The sequence below is a fragment of the Tachysurus vachellii genome, chromosome 3 (assembly GCF_030014155.1).
Source record: "Tachysurus vachellii isolate PV-2020 chromosome 3, HZAU_Pvac_v1, whole genome shotgun sequence".
Classification (NCBI taxonomy): Eukaryota; Metazoa; Chordata; class Actinopteri; order Siluriformes; family Bagridae; genus Tachysurus; species Tachysurus vachellii.
In genome coordinates, this window is record NC_083462.1 from 9,325,190 (window position 1) to 9,345,652 (window position 20,463).

The 20,463-nt window shown below is 36.5% G+C and overlaps 1 protein-coding gene across 1 annotated transcript in view; it reads left to right on the top strand.

Annotated features, from left to right (window-relative positions):
- The first annotated feature begins 8,166 nt into the window (after positions 1 to 8,166).
- Positions 8,167 to 20,463, top strand: part of nxph1 (neurexophilin 1) — a 32,561-nt gene continuing 20,264 nt past the window's right edge. The window contains exon 1 of the mRNA XM_060864866.1: positions 8,167 to 8,589. Within this exon, the coding sequence (XP_060720849.1) occupies positions 8,536 to 8,589 (54 nt within the window). The 5' untranslated portion in view covers positions 8,167 to 8,535. The remainder of the gene's footprint in view (positions 8,590 to 20,463) is intronic.

A 20,463-nucleotide genomic window follows, 5' to 3' on the forward strand; every position in this document is an offset into this window, starting at 1 on the left:
TTAGTGTTAAGTCTGTGGTGAACTTGGAAATAACACTGACCTGTTAGTTCCTCAGGAGCTCTTGGTTGCTTAATTCCACTAAACAACAAACTCTTGTAGAAACCACGTTATTTACAGTGACATAATTTCCTGTCCAGTGTCACCAAATGAGGATGAGGTTCTCTTCTGAGTCTGGTTCCTCTCAAGGTTTCTTCCTCATATCATCTCAGGGAATTTTTTCTCACCGCCGTCGCCTCATGCTTTCTCATAGAAACTCTCATAGTTAGAGATATATCCTCCGCCTTGTGTGTGTGGAGTTTGCATGTTCTCCCTGTGCCTCGGGGGTTTCCTCCGGGTACTCCGGTTTCCTCCCCCGGTCCAAAGACATGCATGGTAGGTTGATTGGCATCTCTGGAAAATTGTCCGTAGTGTGTGAGTGTGTGAGTGAATGAGAGTGTGTGTGTGCCCTGCGATGGGTTGGCACTCCGTCCTGGGTGTATCCTGCCTTGATGCCCGATGACGCCTGAGATAGGCACAGGCTCCCCGTTACCCGAGGTAGTTCGGATAAGCGGTAGAAGATGAATGAATGAATGAATGAATGAATGAATGAATGAATGAATGATTCTGTTTCTATACTTATGTAAAGCTGCTATAATACAATGTGGATTGTTAAAACTGCTAGACAAATAAATTGAATTGAATCATCATCTTCATTTATCCTCTATCCAGTGATAAAAGATGGTGCTGAGAAACAGGATCATTGACTAGTCACTGAAGCAAAAGTGACCATTGTCCCTGAACTATTGTTCAGTAGATGGCATTAACGTCTGCATGCCATCAATATATAAAATATTTCCGTGACAACATGACAGATGACCATTTTCTGTGTACGTCCATGACATGGGGCTGTGATTTCAGAAATCTGCAATTATTCACTGTTTCATACCCAAAAACTAATTGTGGTCTCATGTTATTCTCTGATATACAACTTCTTAGTAAATGTGTATAGAGACATTCCCAATTAAAATACAGCATGGAAGTAAATAAGAGAGATTACTGGAGTCTCAGGTGAGAATACATAGCTAGTGCTGTGGTACATAGCTTGGTTTGTAAGTTACTAATTTTTACTTTAATGCAACATTAAATCGAAATCCAACACTGATTTATTCTATTTAAATGTAAACTAGATATAATCTTTTTTTTTTTTAACTGCGTTTTTATTAGAGTTAAAAAGAAATAAAAAAAATAAACACAACATGCTAGAGAGTTCACATCTAAACAGACAATACACAGCAGTAGCAGCCATTTTTTATGTTGGTTTTATAGAATCATTGTTATTTTCAAAAATTGAAAATACAGGATTTTAAGATATTTCATGAAGAATTTCATAATATAAAAAGAAAAATGCTACTAATTATCACACTGCTTGTGATTTCTTGTTTAACAAACAACAACAAAAAACCCAATATCTTTACCAAACCTTTGCTGTCTTGCATTTGGTGAAGGAGTTTAAATACCTTGAGTTTTTTTTTTTTTTTTTGGATATATAAGCCATGGAAATAGTGATTAAAAAGCAGATTGAATCATCATCATCATCATCATCATCATCATCATCATCAGGCGCAGCAATAGCAGTGTTACAGACAGGTCTGCGTTGGTGAAGCTCAATTTTAAAATTCAGATAACTTTCTAACTGTCAATCTATTATCTCACCTAATGATAACACTACTACTGCTACTACTACTACTACTACTACTACTACTACTACTACTACTAATAATAATAATAATAATAATAATAACAATAATAATAATAATAATAAACAAACAAACAAACAAATAAACAAACAAACAAACAAATAAATAAAACCTATGAAATTCGTGATGAACGTGATGAAATTCTAATCTACAGGTGAACAGTGCTTCTCACTGTTGTACACATTAGATTAAATATAGTTAATTTAGCGCAGAATTTACATCAAAATGATGAATGAAATATATTAATGGTTTCCTGAATCCCATCAGGTGTGATGATGCATTTACTGTGAAGTCCACTAGATAGCAGCACAAGACTAGAGCTGAGGACAACAGACAGCTCACTGTAGTCAGTCATTTAAATTAGTTTCATATAAAATTAGAAACAGTAATGCAAATGAGAAGAGTAATTATTATTATTAATATTATTATTATTATTATTATTATTATTATTATTATTATTATTATTATTATTATTATTATTATTATTACTATTTATATAATCATCATCATTATTGTTTATTAATGTAATGTTTTTTTTGTTTTTTTTTATTTTATTTTTATTTTGCAATTGCAAACATGCATTAATCATTAACAAGCACAGTTTTCCCACAGTTCCCAGCTTAATGACCATTACAACTTTTTGACACCTTGACTCCTTCCAGAATGATCAAATAAATAGAAAGCAACAGAAAGCCTCACTATAAGCCTATTACTCATATACGAGACACATTAAAATAAAATCTTTCATGTGAAATAGAACTATAGAACATTAAACATTTGATTAAACTTTCTGACCAATCAGAATTTGGATTTTGGTGTTGCTGTGTAATAAAAATAATAATAATAATAATAATAATAATAATAATAATAATAATAATAATAATAATAATAATAGTCTGTTATACATGCTCATTAATTCTCATTCCATAATAATTTATTAAACGGGTTTGTAAAATTAAATGTATTTTAATATATATATATATATATATATATATATATATATATATATATATATATATATATATATATATATATATATATACGTATATATATATATATATATATATATATATATATATATATATATATATATATATATATATATATATATATACGTATATATATATATATATATATACGTATATATATATATATATACGTATATATATATATATATATATATATATATATATATATATATATATATATATATATATATATATATATATGTCCACTTTAAAACATAAATTCAGATAAACATAATAGCTTGAAGCATGTGCTATGTTGTCATTGTTAATGGCAACAGCATGAGTTTGGATAGAGGTCAGCCAAAAAGCGTTAAATGTAGACTGATAACTCCTCCTTACATTCATTTAGAATATACTTCAGTTCAACTTGAAGGCAACTGGGTGTCCTCCAGATAGTTAAGCCAAATCTGGTCTTAATCAACCAAGCAACAATAGTCCTATGATTATAATCACGACCTCAAGCTTCTGGGAATCTTCAGTCCTCATTATTTAATCAGTAATTATCACAATCGTCTCTTGGCCCTCATTACAATTGAATTCCACAGTGAAGGATAGGAAGTCCCATAAACTGACCTAATCAATTACGGCCCAATGCAAGGTCACATCAAGCGACTGACAATGTCCCAACCTCTGAGCTATCAAGATGAAGGAAAATGTAATTAAGAAAAGAAGATCCCAGATACAGGAAAATATATAGGACGTATTTCTGGACTATCAGATCGGCTTCGGAATGGTTCTGGAGATAGCGAGAGTTGGGAATCACTTAAAATGGATCGTCTTTTAAATAAATAAATAAAATTAGGCTCGGTCTCTATCGGACTATTAAGATGATTGCTCTTGGGCAGACTTCTGCATCTAGAGATTTGTAAAGGATGTGAAACAGGATAAAAAAGACACAAAAAACTGATGGTCACTGATGCATGTGTGTGTGTGTGTGTATGTGTGTGTGCCATACAGGTTGTAACACACCTTGTGACCAAAATCCTCTGAGATAGACTCCAGATTCCCCATGATCATGTGTAGGATAAGCGCTGCAGAAAATAGATGGAAAGCTGGATGGTGTGTTATAGATAGCATGCGGCATAGGGACGTGGTAACTTAATCAGTGATTAAGACATTGGACTACTTGTGTCAGGACTACCAAACTGCCACTGCTGGGCTCTCTGCAAGGTCCCTAAATTGTTCAGTTGTATAAAAAAGGAGGTAAGGTATAACTATACACAGTGCTGTTGAATTCTCCAATATGTTTAATCAGTTGTTGATTAATTTCCTATAACTCCCTTAACTATAACATATTAGATTATTTTCACTGTGCTATGAGGTTGTCATTTAGTTTCATCCATATTTAAATTAAAAGCAGAAACCAGAACATGCCACAAAACAAAATATTGGGTTGGACAGTTTTTGTAGTGTATATAATTCCTTTCTATGTGGTACCTTTACCAAATTTTAAAGAATTATTTCTCAGTTGTGGCACAAATGATCATGGTGCATGGACTGTAGTGCATAGACTAAAAAAATTATAAAAGAAAATAAAGTCTAATAATGGCTCTGCTACCTAAAAATAAAAAATACATCGCTTTAGAAAAAAATAGACTTAAAGTAACATTTTACATCAGGAAACACATATGAAGTGAGAAAGTTAGGTGGTTTATGACAGTGAAGTAGAATAAGTCCCAAACATACTGCTAGTAACCTTGAACACTACCATAGCCCTTCAGTTAATGTTTACATAAAATGTCAGGATGGGGAAAATGTAAAATTAGTGACTTTAGATCACAGCATGGTTGTTGGTACCAGACAGGCTGGTTTGGATATTTTAGAAGCTACTGTAATGATATCAGCTGAATAACAAAGAATGAACAGAATAGTCCAACAGACACTTTAAATACTTTGAATAATCACTATTTACAACCTTTGTGAGCAGAAAAGCATCTCTGAATCCAAAGCAACAGAGAACATCAAGTTTAACTCGTGTCAGTAGGCTCAGACTCTGCAAGTTCTTCCTGTTATATGTGTTATTGTTTAGAAATCATATGGCACCTTATGTTATTTTTATGTAGCATTGGGACATAAAAATATGTCCCCTGGGATACGCTTCAGGTTCCCTATGACACTGTGTAGGAAAAGATATACATATAGAAAATGGAAGGATGTTTGGCCTTGGTGAAACTTTTAGTTTAAATGTCTTCTCACACAAAATACAATAAGAAAGGCAAACTTTATGCACTAAAATGTAAAGATCTTTTTACAGTATAGGTCAGTAAGTGTGTCTAAAAAAAATCTAAGAAAACATTTGCATTAACTACATTTTCTACAGAGACTTGCATAAATAATATAGAGAACATTTTACCATTCACACAAGCTACATGCAGCAGTAACTCTGTGTGTTCTGAGCTCTATGACGCTTGGTGCTGCAGATGCTCTGGACATTGTTGAGCACTTATCACCCAGGCAGTGTCTCTGAGTCTTGCCATCAGTCTAATTGCCATGTGGAAGCACTTGATACACGCCAGCTGCATCCTGAGACCTCTGCTCGGCACCCACATTTGTCAGTGCCTTCAGGAGCCGCTTTCACACCCAGATGATCCGCGCTGCCAGTAGCTACCGGTTCATGCCAAACCTGGCCTCTCCCTGCAAATGTCTTTCACACACGCTGCTTGACCTGACCTTTCAACCATTTCTCTTTATTCTTTACTGTTTCCTGTCTGTGTGTTTTTAATGTTGTATTCCTGCCTGACACACAGCCCAGGATGGGTCTAATTGAAAACTTTGAGGCTATGCAGTCCTGGCGCCTACGGAGTTTGCTCCCCTACTTGGTCAACATCTGCCTAAACAATTGGGCATCGAGCCATGACAGCTGAGCAGCATCATGCCAGCACACCGCTCAGCTGCCCCGGTCGTCTTTATCTGTCACTTCTCTTCTTCAGAGCTATTAGGAAGTGGAAGTCTGTACCCTGTAATCTCCTGTGCTTTTGTCGCAGATTAGATGGTGTGAGTAGAAGCGAATGTGCGTGTGTGTGGGCCAAAGGTACAGCGTAGTGGATTAGACCCACTTGACCTCATGATTAGCAGCCTGTTCCTTAGAAATGAGGCAGAAAAAAAGAGGAAGGAAAATAAAAGGAAGGGAAAAAAAAACTGATAAGTAATTTGAATGCAGGTGTCCTCTTATGGATCCACTGACAGGCATAATTATTTTTCAGTGCAAAACATTATTACTATTTAGCCATGAGATTGCTATAGATGGGAATAGAACTGCATAAAGTAATACAAAAAATATATATTATGAACATAGTTTTTTAGAAGCTTTGTATTTTTAACCACTCTAAATCATAAAAGAATGTGGCATAAAAACTTCAAGAGCTTTTTGTTTTTCTACCTCATTCTGATAAATTCACAGTTCAAGTGATATTATTTAGCAGAAATCAGACAGAAATCAAAATAAAAAAGAACACTAAGTACAGAACACAAAATACACACTTGAGTATTTGTGTCTTTTTTTTATTAACTGTTTCATAAGTTAATGTTGTGTGCAACCGATCAGAGAGCTGAACGAAAGAATGATGTTAAACTCCTTAGTTGTAGTTTGTATAAAACCTTCTGCTAATCAGATAAACTAAGAGGAAGTCTTCAGTAATTTAAATACTAAATATGTATTTCGATTTTCTGTCTAATATTTTTTTGTCCCCTCTAAATTTCTTCTTGTACAGTAATTAAAGCCACGATATTCATGACAACATAAGTATTGGATCTAGTCTGTATCCTCTACAAAAAGTGGTCAGTTAACATGAGTCTTAAGCAGTGAATCTGGGCAGGTGTGATTAATCCCTGCAGGCCCTATCACTCCATGCTGGGACTGCGAAGGCTACCGGAGCCATTCACAGCAGTATTCCATCAGCTCACCGACTGAGTTATAGTGACACGCTCGGGCCATGGCAATGCAGTAGCAACGAGAGCGCTGCAGATTTATGAAGGCAGATCTGTGGTGTCTTTTCTCCTGACCTCTCTGCTCGCTCGTACTTTTCTCCTTCTTAACAACTAAGACTAACAGGGGAACGACAATCTATCATGGCACAACAAGAACACAGACTCAGCATATGCTGAACTTTTTTGTTATATTCAGAACTGGCAGTTTATTGTTTAAATGCATGGTTCTGGATCATAAATCTCTGTTAGAGTTAGCATAAGATCGGTGTAGATGATCTGCTCAAGACATTCGTTCTAATTATAAAAACCCATCTCAGGACTCTTGTTCATAATTTGTTCATCAGCAATGTCCTTTTAAGACACTAAGTACTGTTTGTCTTTACAGTACACAATGTAGGAGTGGAATGATTCATAATCTCATCTAGTGGTGTCACTCAGAAAAGATTGACTTTTGAGTCTGTCTCCACTCAAGGTTTCCTCCTCATATTTTCTCATGGAGTTTTTCCTTGACATTCTCAGTTCTATCTAATTCATTTTGGATCTAAATCTATATCAAGATTTCAGTAACCAAAGGATAAATGGAGACATTTATCTGAATGTTTAAGACAGATTAATTTACAGGAGAGCTTAAATTTATACAATATATAGCAGATATTAAACTACTAAGCTCCAGGGTCCCTGATTTGATCCTGATCCTGTCCTTGTGTAGGTTTTGTGTATGTTCTTGCTATTTAGGTACACATAGGTTTCCTCCATGCTTGTTTTTGCTGTAGGTAACTTGTCTATGTTACATAAATTGCCCCTAAGTGTGGGTGAGTGTTTGAACGTACTGTATGTATGCATGGGGGGAATTTTACGCCGTCTCAGCCAGCGTGTATTCCTGCCTCACGCACAGTGTTCCTGGGTTCGCCTTAGATCTACTGTGACTCTAAAAAAAAAAATAGATACTAAAGATGATGGGAAGAAACTGCTACAAATGTAATAGATGTGATTAGCAGACATGAGGAAAAGAAAAAGACAACACTCTAAACTAAAACTAAATATCATTTAGAAAAAAAAAAAGAAAAAGAAAATAATGGTGGAAAGATGTATGAAACAGATGACCTGAGAAAAACAGATACAGGAAGACAAGAAATGGAGGTGAAGAGAGAAGTATACTAATATATTGGAAGCGTCCTTCCGGGTAAGAACCGTTACCATGGACACCTAGACACGCCCCATCTAAACACCTCCACCCACTGATGTGTTAACAGTTATTCTATAGGTTTAACATAAAATGATATATTTGATATATGGTTTATTGTTTATTTATTTTACACCTTTTTAAAAGTCACCAGTAGGCAAAAATGAAAGTGCTAGAAAGTGCAGTGACAGGCTGAGTTGATGTGGGAGGGAACGCGTCCCAGAGCGCGCGATATAAAAGCCTGGCGCTGTCTAGCGCGCAAAAAAGCTTCGGAGAGAAGCGTGGAGCGCGCGCAGTGTCGCTGTCCGATCACCTCGACTTCACTGTCTCGCTCTCACACACTCACTCACACACACACACACACACACACTCACACGCACAGAGGTAGCTCCTCCATACCGAAACCTCTACTCTTCAGTGCGCACATAAATATGACCGCGCTTCACCATCCGTCCGGATTAACGCCCGTGTAAGCGTTCCTCTGCCGCACGCGCCCTCCAAGCCGCTAACCGTTCATCCGTCTTTCCCTCGTGGTTATGGGGTCCGTCATGGCGTCTGCGTCTTAACCGGTGTGTAACGCGGATACCGGGTGGATCTATGTTCCTCGGAGAAGAAGAAAGGTCGAAGGGAAATTAGCGGAAGTTTGAGATCGGGAAAGAGGATGCGGGCTGCGTGCTGGTGCGCCGTCTTTCTCCTCACACCGGCGCTGTGTCTGGTAAGGAAGTGCGCATCTCACTCTCTCTTTATCTCCAAATCTCTCTAACGATATCTTTTTATTTCCAAGACTTTTGTTTTTACCTCTGAGAGGAAACTTAACTTCGTCGAAATCAAATAGGAGAGATTTTGTCCTTTCTACTTTTCTACTTTTATGACGCGTTTCTTCAAAATACAGTGCACATGCATATCTTTATAAAACAACACATTTAAACTACTTTCTTTTGTAGCCTGAGAGACTTTTCAAGACTATTTTACAGTTCCACTGCGTTATGAAGCAATTACCTTCTCTATAATAATAAGAAGAAGAATAGGAATAAGAATTTACAGGCAGGCTGCTGTTCTCTGATCTTAACCGTGTTAACAGTGTAATATTCCCGTATTTAGCCACAAGGGGGCGCCACAACAAACAGAAACTCTATGTGTGCTCCATGACATGAACCGAGTGTGTTTCGGTGATTGAGGACTGCATGAATCACAGAAAATTCACACACTCACGTCCTCATTCCTCGTTCATCTTTCGCACTACAAACAATTCTGTTCCATGATTTTTATTTAATTTATTTGTTAGAATTCAAAAAGATTGGATCACTCATAACGTATAACTTAGAGTGGTGTTTACTGTTAAAGTTTGACGTAAGATGACATTTTTTAAGGCGCAAACATAATATTCAACTTGTCACCAAATCAACAAACTTTTCCCTGATTTGGGTAAGCATAGTGTTTGAATCTGCGCTTTTGTTCTCTCTCTCTCTCTCTCTCTCTCTCTCTCTCTCTCTCTCTCTCTCTCTCTCTCTCTCTCTCTCTCTCACACACACACACACACACACACACACACACACACACACACACACACACGCTTTGGTTTAGGCAAAGTTGCATGGCATGCAGTGCACGAGCTTTCTGAACACGTTACGCACGCTGTAAGCCTGCATTCATATTTTTATTCCAAGAAGAGTGCAAAGTCATTTTAGCCAAACTAACAACAATCCTGTGCATCTTTGCATCGTTTGTTAATAATGCATTGAGTTGTTTTATTTTATTAATTCTATAAAACATGTTAAAGTGGCCTAATGAAAGGGAACCAGTTCTGTTTGCGGAATTTGTCTTATTTTATGTCCATAGATAAAAGAAGACTAACCATATATTCCCTGTTTTAACAATGTGTTGGGTTGCAATATGTCAGATATTATTTATAAGTTGAATTAAATCATTTAAATAAATTCTAATAATACTAATACTAATACTAATACTACTACTAATAATAATAATAATAGTAATAACAATAATAATATATTACTTTCTTTCTTTCTTTCTTTCTTTCTTTCTTTCTTTCTTTCTTTCGTTCTTGGAGATAATAAAAAAAAATGTAATAAAAGTAAAAAAAAAATAAAAACAATTTGAATTCAATAAACTACTACATACTACAAATATGCATAATTTTTCCTGCTATAGTTTAACAAAAATTCTATAGGTAATTAGACATTTTTGGGTTTTTACAATTTTTAAGGCTTTTATCTGAATCTGGTAACATAAAACGTATTTTGATCTATGAGTATTATAAATGTAGAAATCATAAATACCTAATTAGAATTATAATCATATACGTTTAAAGGTAAAGACACAGACGGAGTTCTGAAAGACGGATTTCAGCACCACGGACAGTTCCGTTAAACCCTCACGCCGGTCTGGGCTCCTGTTTTTCCCCAGTTTATTCGTAACCCTGTAAATAAGTCTTATCGTAGACACTGTTTTCAATGTCTCTTACTGTTTCTTTATATATAATTCCACAGCATACAGTAGTTTACCAATTTATTTAATAGCCAATTCATTTATTGAAGACGAGTACATGTTCTCCGGCATCGCCTTTAAATAGTTCATCGATTTCATTGGTAACTCCATTCATGAGCAGACACCATTGTTGTAAATAAACGCGCCACAGTGGTTTTACTGCAAATTCTAATTAACATACCCTGAATCTTGGAGTATTAATGCCCCATACAATACACTGCCGTGTTTTTCTTAACATAGAGTCAGTTTTATGAAGATTGGACTTGGATTGATTTCATGTTTGTGAGACTAAGAGGAATAACGGGGTACAAATATGAAACCATGCATCCAATTTAGCAGTGTATTGTTTGTGTGTGTGTGTGTGTGTTCATACAAGCTACAACATAAAGGTTGCATATTGAGTGAAGAATGGGTGCATTACATCATAGCGTGTATCTAGCATCATATTCACACACACTGCATTTACACAACTACATGAAGTCATTAAGACATTCTGACAGCACTGAAATTCCAGTTATAGCTAAGAGGATTGTCTTGGCTTGAGATTAAGGTAAACAGATTTTGAATACTGTATATCAGACCTGAGCATTAATATCATTTAAAGCAGCCTACAAAACGAAGCAGACACTAGAGCCGGTCATAGGATCACAAACAGCATCATAAAATCTGTCCAGACACATGCACAGCATGTCGACAGAGTCACACTGCATTACTTACCCCAGAAAAAGTGAAAATCCCAGAGTCGTGCTTCGTGCTCCTTGGAGCGCTGCGGGTGTTTGGAGGTGCCGCTTAGCTGACTAGTTCCACTCCACTTAAGCCTCCATCGGAAACTCAGCGGCCGAGCTGCACGCTAACCCACTCGAGCCTAATGCGAGGCCAAGCAGGTGTGAAATGACTTGTTCAAGTAAAACCGCTCAGCCTTTTGTCCATTAAACCTGCCATGTGCTTCAGAAAGTTCAAGCACTTCTCCATCATCGCACACTTTCTCACAGAACTCACACTGCCGGGGTTAAGAAGAAACGACAAATCATTCCCTAGGGAAATGGACCTGAATTACAAGCTACAGTGTTTTTAAAGGTATTTCTGTTAAGTCTTTAATACTGAGAAATGTCAATTTAAAGGGCTGACTCATACTGTTAATGGAAGTTTTTAGCCATTAATGTTAGAAAGCCAACAATAGAATATATATATAAAAAAACCAACAATTTGTTTCACAGTAAATGTACAAACAACTTTCAACATCAATGACGAAAAAATTACAAAAATATTAGAGGTTTCAGTGTAAGAAATGATTTATTCCATGATTTTGGAAAGGCTAGTGGTCCACTAGACACCAGGGCCAATATGACAAACATCAATTATGTCACAATACACTTTTTTGTAATATTACTTTTTTGTAATAGCACAATGTCTTTTTGTTAAAGTATTTGTAAATAATTTCAACCTGACTGAAGGCAAACGTTATTAATCACATATTTATTTACAAAAAAAAAAAAATCAGAAAACATATTCAGTGTTAAATATTTGTTATATACATATTTATATAGATATTTATATATTTATTTATAATACTTCTGAAATATTTCGAAATAACCATTTATTTATTTATTTGATTATATATATATATATATATATATATATATATATATATATATATATATATATATATATATATATATATATATATATATGCACATTTTGATGCATGAAATCACAGAAGCAGTTTGATCTGCTCTTTTAATCACATGTTCTGCTCTTTTACACACATGTTCACAGTCAACACATCATGTATCATCACCCAGACTGACGACTAATTCCAAACAATATGACAACAGTTTATGTTTCTGGATGTTTAGCAGATACACTGTATATGGTACAGACTGTCAGTTTGACCTTTTTGTTTTTGCATTTCTCTTTTGACTTCTACTGTATTTATATTTCTATCCCAAAAACGATGAAGACAGAACCACCAAGTTGTCAATATTAATCCGTATATTCCAAACCTTTATGCTCCAGCGATTTTCATATTTTTGTTTCGTTCACACACACACACACACATGCACACACAAACACACACACACACTAAGCCTGATTGACATTAAGCTCTGAATTGACACTGAGACGCAGGGAGGAGTGTGTTCAAGTAAGATGGCGGGAGAAGGAAGAGCAGAGGCATGTTTAATCTCTGTGTAGAATGACATAAGCTGTCTTCAAACACTGGAGAGCATGCGCACACACACACACACACACACACACACACAAACACTATCTTCATTCCACAGTCCATTGTTCAGAGGTCTATACTGAGGTTAAGGACATTTACATGATGTTACCACATCTCCAGTGAAGGTAATGACATCATCAGTGGCCCTGTCTCATCATCAAAGCAGCATTAAAAGAGAGTTAGCAGTAATCAAACTCAGGCCACTACACCATATAGGTGACATACATTAGGTGCGCACACACACACACACACACACACACACACACACACACACACACACACACACACACACAGACACACACACAAACACACAGTAGGAAATGCTAATAACTTGCACACGAAGTTGCCAGATTTTAATTATCTACATGATCTATTAATAAACAGGCACAGTTGATTGCCCCACAAGTGCGACATGTTTACCTGACTTCACATATACACTCTCAGGACATACAGATGTGCACTTCACCTGCTTCTGTTTAATATCATATTACGTGATCATGTTCATCTGGAAGGTTTATGTGTGTGTCTAAATCTTAAAGCTCTAAATTTAGTTTTTGAATCTGATGTAGGTTAGAGATTAAAATTAGGTTCAGAAGTGTGTGTGTGAGTGTGGGTGTGTGATAAATTAGTAGGTACAATCGTACACGTATTACGGCTAGATTTAGACATGGCTTAAATTTTATTGTTCTCTGCAGTCCACTCAGTAAACAGGTCCACAGTCCACTTCTTCAGCATGACACCTACACACACTGCTCTCTAAAAATGTCAACTCCTTTAAACTTCTTCGTCTTTAAGAACGCGTCATGTACCAGGCCGCCAGTTTAAGCTTTTATTGTTCTTCATTTATGCTGTGTCATTGTAGACGGGTCATTCAAAAACCTCTGAAACACTGTTTCATAAAACCAAGCTGGCATATCAGTCTTTAATTCATTCACGCTTCTCATCGTTCCACCATTTATTTCAATTCCATGCATGAAGAAATTCTAGTTCAGCACTGAAGAGTTCATTGTCCTTTTTTTGAAAAAACTCCATTGTGCTGAATCCGGTGTAATAATTCGAAGTCATAAGGTCAGTGCTGTACGATGGATACGAGAACTTGCCAGCTAAACTCCTGCATCACCACTTTTGGGAATTTTTAACATATTACATATAGCTTGGCTTTTTTTTTCAGAATTTGTGCTAATATTGCATCATATGCATATTTTGAGATAAACTTTTAGAATAATAATAATTGGCTGATGCATCAAGAATCACTTCTACAATATACTAGTCTCAGTATATTCTCTGAAGAATGGAGCATCCTGCTGGATTTAACACACCAGAGACTGACTTTTGTGCATCCCTCATGTCTATCCTATCAATATCACCACACACACACAGAGGGAGAAATCCAGGACGCCTCATGGCACAGAGGCAAGACAACTTCGGGCTGATTAATGACCGCAGTCTCTGCTCGACTCTTCTCCTGAATTTCAATCACACTCACAGGTCAGAAGTATGAGTGCACTTGAACCACTGAACAGCAGAGGATGTAAGAGATCACACTCCACACTGACCCGACTAGCTCTCCATGGGCAAATTTTTGCTATATATAGCAGCACTTCTTCATCTTATATCAGGATACTGACTTGTTAAGACAAAACAAGAAAGACACGATGACTGAGAGAAAAGAGCCTTTTTTATATCCTGAATATGATGAATAAGAAACATGTCATACTGTATAATCGGTTCTATAATCTATCGTAACTTTTAACACAACGTTGTCATTCTTGTCATCGTGGAAAACCCAAACATCAACACAAGCTCACTCAGTTCCGGAGACACTGCTGAGACTCGAAACTTCCCTTTGTGTGTGTAAGAAACTGGAACGAGAGAGACGAGAGCGAAATATCGGCACCGTAAACATCAGTCAGACAACAGCAGTGATGGATTACTCCATGTTTGGACAAATGTCTGCTGTCATTTATTCAGGCTGAACGAGATTCATTTTCTTTGCCACAATTCTCCAAGTGTGTAGGAACAGGAGACATTTTAATGTAAATAAAAAAAAGCACAGAGTATTTTATAGTTGTTCGAACAATATTCCTACATCCAGAATATACTGTAATAAGATCTGGCCTATTCTTTCACCTCTTGAGGAAATATTAAATCAAATTAACTCCCCCAAAAAATAATTTGGACACAACACAGTCTGTATGATAAATGTATCCACATTAACAACATATCAAACACATTCTGCACCAACACAATTACACCACACTCACCTCTACTACTGCATTACTTCAACAAAATCACTATGTATAAAGAAATGACCTTCACGTGGAAGATTTGTGCTAGATGTCAGACACCATTAGACTCACTGGCTTCAAGAAATGAACCTTAAAGTTACGTCAGTTACGTACAAAAGTTATTGGTATTCAGAGTTGTCTTACTCAGGTACTTAAAGTCTTTAGGCTATAAAGACTTCAGATTATTCAAATCACTTGGCTGTGGTTTATGCCTGTAAGGATATCATATTTTTTTTATTATTCTAATAATTGTCTAGACCACCACATTCGAACACAAGCATTTGACAATCCTTAAGACCTGAGGAAAAGACCTGGGGAAAAAGGGCATAGAAAATGAGGACTAAAGAAAGAAATATTTTCTTTCTTCCAATTAAAAAAATGGAAAATACACAAGACTAATACAATGATGTATATAAATGATTCTGCTCTATATATGGCCCTAACATGCACATCTCCCCGGACTAAAGTGCCAGTAATAGGTACAATGCAGCAATCTGGCAACTTCTCACCTTATGTGCAACTCATGAACAGCTAATTAGACATCCGCTGACATTCAGGTCAAATAATCCTTACGATCCAAATAAAATGTGCTGATGCTTTGTGTATTTTATCGCAGCTGCAGAGATGGATTGTCTGATAAATATGACATCGTTTTGTTGGTGGTTATATACTGTATGTGTGATGTTTTCAACTTCAAAATTTACGCATGTTAGACATTTCACAAAAGAGGCCTGGAAGATGAACCTTGGAAGATAAAGTCTTAGAACTGAGTAATAATGCTTCTAATGTGAATGTAGCCTTCAGGGTGGAGAGAAAGAGACTGGGGTCCAACCAATATGGAAATTCTTCAGTACAGATTTAATCCTGAGCATGTTTGACTAGCTTAAGGGTTATACATTTCCAATTGGAAAGTGAGCTGAAAGTTTGACTGGGGCTGCAGGGATAATCACACAACACTGGCCATGAATATTTATGTCTCACCTTAATGTAGATACAAAATTGAGCTGGAACTAAAACTTAGAGCGATGTGAAAAGCAGACATCATTAATAACACCAGCCTGCACATGCGTGTTTGTCTACACTCTGTCATTAATCCTCAGGACAGCATGAACAGAAAATCTTTGATGAATGCTCGATATGATGGACTTTGATTGTGAAAAGCATTGTGGACAAAGATGTTTTCATTACCAATGTTTAAAAGCATGACAGCTTATTAACCACAGAATTGATTTTGTTGTACAGTTTCCTTCATCTACATCATGTTTCATTGGATAGGAAAATCCTACAAGTTGATAAAATTAGCTATTATAAAGACAGATACAGCTGGTAATGCTCCTCACTTTACAGACATATCATCACAACTTTTGAATTTTAATAGAAATTAATGCCAGCTTCATTTTTTTAAAGCATTTGGATCAGATTTTGTGTATTTTATGTGTTTAGGGCCGTCACCATTATCATTTAGTTGTGTTCAGTTATCTGAGTTTCACAGCTGTTACTTATTGCAACTGTGCTAGTAACATCTTTAATAGTGATACAGTTTTTATCAACATATGTATACAAGGATGAAGAAAAATTGTGTTATTGGTAAGTAACTATTGTAAACCTTCTAATTGTTTATGTAGCCAAAGATTCTCTGAATATTGTACAAGAAACAAGCAGTTGGAAGAAGCTACTGGAAAAACGCACATATATAATATATGTATAGTTTGCAAGAACACTTGGGACTGATTTGTCCGTATAAGGACAATTTCTCAACTATACAGACCATTTTATCGGCTGGGAAACCTTTTACCTTGGAGTGGATATCTGATGCTAATTTGCTAATTCTCTGACAAAATAAAAAACCCTGACATTTACAACAGGTTTATATTATGTTGTTGGTTTGTAGCTTACTAATGTTTCGTGAAACATAAACGAACGTGGTTAGAAAATGAACATATTGCCATACTAGGACTTTAGTTAAGATTAACCAGCTAATTAATGCAAAAACTCTGGGTGAAATAACTAGTCATATATAAAAGTTGGAGAAATAACTAATCATACATGAATTAGATTTTAATTAATTTATTTCGGAGCTTGTTGCCATTTTGTTATTGTTACTAGCTATTATAGTAATTAGAGGCAAATGTACTTTCAGATATAATATACTTTCAGTAACAATTAGCGACTGAGGAAAATGATGCATGGAAATGACGACTCACTCCTGATTCATATGCAACCTGTGAACAATACCAGGCCAAATGGGCATATGCTGTTTCTGCTACACTTAAGGATCTATAATAAGTATCCAAGGATTTTTTTTGCTTCCTAAAAAGCTCCTGCTACATGGTACATGGTTACAACCATTCGTTGTAAAGTTACACAAAGGACCTTCAAACATTTTACGTTTTTTGACTAAATAATAATTAATGGTTTGTTTTGTGGAGAGAAACTAAAATGCAAATGCATGAACATTTGTCTTCTGTATTCTGTTTATTGGCTTTTGTAAGGTCTTTGTGTTTTCCTCAGGAAGAGTCAGGAGCTCACAGGAGCATTGACTTATCTCACACAAGGCAGCCTTTATCTCAGGAAAACAAATGCTTCACTTCCTTAGAAAATCGTGTCTGCTTAGGCATTCTCATACTGAAGAGGATGTGGGTTAGTGAGGGTTTGAATTATCCTTGATAACAGGAGCGTATGTAATTTCATCAAATCCAGCGTTGTCGTATGTTTGTAGACAAACCAAGGTTGGGAACAAAATCTGGAATTGTTTATTCATGTACTTCCTAAACTAAAAGTCTCCAAAAACTATCCAAAATCAATAAAACAAGTGTAATGTATCTCATGTGAAGAGTGAAGACTGGATGCTAGGTTAATCCCAGACATATAAGTATTAAATATTGTGATTGACATGGCTCTATACTTTAGCCCGCTATGTCAGTACTTTTTGATGATCACATCTCCGTTGTTAGGGGTTCTGTTCCTGCCTCCACACCGTGTGTGTGGAGTTTATGTTGCGTTCACTTCCTATGCTTCACAGGTTTCCTCCGGATTCCTCCCCTTGTCCATTTCTAAATTGTCTGTAGTATGTGAAAGGGTGTGTGTGTGTGTGTGTGAGAGAGAGAGAGCGAAATTATGCCCTGCAGTGTATAGGCACTTTGTCTACGGTGTCCCCAGCCTTGTGCCCCAAGTACTCTGGTATAGACTCCAGGCTCATGACCTTGTGCAAGAAAAGCTGATGGATATTTTCTGCAATGTTAAATAACTACAAGTTGATGCTTACAAAATAAACAGCTAGCTAAAACTAACTAAAAGCCTTTGAGAATACAAATAATATAAAGCTTGTTACAAAGAAGAACTTATTCATATAACATTTTCAGCTGGAATGAAAAGTAACCTGCTGTCGTCCTTTGCACATAGCCTTGATTTTCAGTTAAACTTAAGTACAGTTAACCTACGATTCAATACTTGACAATCTTCACTGGCTATCGTTGATTCTAGAGCATGCTTTAGCTACATCTTCACTTAACGCCAATTACCCTTTAAGTGGTTAGTGCACAAGTGACTTGGATAAAAGTTATGTTTTTTAAGTGAACTTATTTTAAAATTAATCACATTTCCAGTCCAAAAAAAGAAATCTCACATACTGCAGACCTCATAAATGCTACTGATGAATGCCACTGACTCCATCAGTAATAAGCAATAAGCTTTTTTTTTTTTTTTTTTTGCATTCTTAAAAATTCTACTGGACAAGCGGGACATAAACAATTTGACTGTTAAAGGTCCAATCAGAATTCTCATCCCGACAAGTTACCTGAATGTCACTATTGAATTTCATGGCTGAGCCTGGAAGATTTCTTATTGATTTCTAAGATTTCTTCCTCTGTGACAACACAAAGGATTTAGGACTTTGATTGACAGGTGCCAGTCATTGTCAGGATAAGTTTCACCCTCTTGTCTGAAGCTTTAAATTTGTGGAGACTGATGTCAATCATGCTTATGGAACTGAATGACTTCCCCTGCCTCTCACCCCTTCCCCTGGCTCTCTCTCTTTCTCTCTCTCCCGCTTTCTCTCTCTCTCGCTCTCTCTCTCTCTCGCTCTCTCTCTCTTGCCCTCTCGCTCACTCTCGCTCTCTCTGCCTCCATTTTTTCTCCTAATATTAAACATGTTTTCCAGTAAAACACCTAAATAATAGGGGTGTAACAATGCAGCATATTCTATTGTTTGAGATGATGATCAAGAACAATAGATTTAACAGACTGAATAATAAAGTAGGCTATTCATCATAAGTACTGTTTATATTAGTTGAGGTGTAATAAAAACTTAATCAAACCGAAATGGAGCTTCCTTTTTGTCTCAGATCAGGAGAGGTTACAGAGATAATAATTCATTCATTCATTCATTCATCTTCTACCGCTTATCCGAACTACCTCGGGTCACGGGGAGCCTGTGCCTATCTCAGGCGTCATTGGGCATCAAGGCAGGATACACCCTGGACGGAGTGCCAACCCATCGCAGGGCACACACACACTCTCATTCACTCACGCAATCACACACTAGGGACAATTTTCCAGAGATGCCAATCAACCTACCATGCATGTCTTTGGACCGGGGGAGGAAACCAGAGTACCCGTAGGAAACCCCCGAGGCACGGGGAGAACATGCAAACTCCACACACACAAGGTGGAGGCGGGAATCGAACCCCGACCCTGGAGGTGTGAGGCGAACGTGCTAACCACTAAGCCATGCCCCCAGATAATAATTCAATTGAATAATAATAATAATAATAATAATAATAATAATAATAATAATAATAATAATAATAATAATAATAATAATAATCATAATAATAGCACCAAGGTAGGGGGCACAGTGGCTTAGTGTTTAGCACGTTCGCCTCACACCTCCAGGGTTGGGGGTTTGATTCCTGCCTCCGCCTTGTGTGTGTGGAGTTTGCATGTTCTCCCCGTGCCTCGGGGGTTTCCTCCGGGTACTCCGGTTTCCTCCCCCGGTCCAAAGACATGTATGGTAGGTTGATTGGCATCTCTGGAAAATTGTCCACAGTGTGTGATTTAGTGAGTAAATGAGAGCGTGTGTGTGTGTGTGTGTGTGTGTGTGTGTGTGTGCGCCCTGCGATGGGTTGGCACTCCGTCCAGGGTGTATCCTGCCTTGATGTTCAATGATGCCTGAGATAGGCACAGGCTCCCTGTGACCCAAGAATAGTTTGGATAAGCGGTAGAAAATGAATGAATGAATGAATATAGCAGCATATCAGGTTATTAGGCATTGAAGTACAACAAACAAAAACATCTAACCGATATATTTTCAGCTTGTGGAATATCTCAGGTCTACTTTTCATCATTCTTCCTATTAAAGAAACTTACTTCCTGGAACCAGCTCTCTTCTGAGCCAGATGCTACAGTTGCTGAAAAAAGCAAAACGTTGTAGAGAAGTAAAAAAAATAAAATAATGGAAACTATTTGAAATGTAAAATATTAGCAAATAGAGACGACAGAATCAAATGAAATCATGCATGTTGTCTGAATGCCTGTTTAATATTAAATTCTCTGTAATGAAGTAGTATGCAAA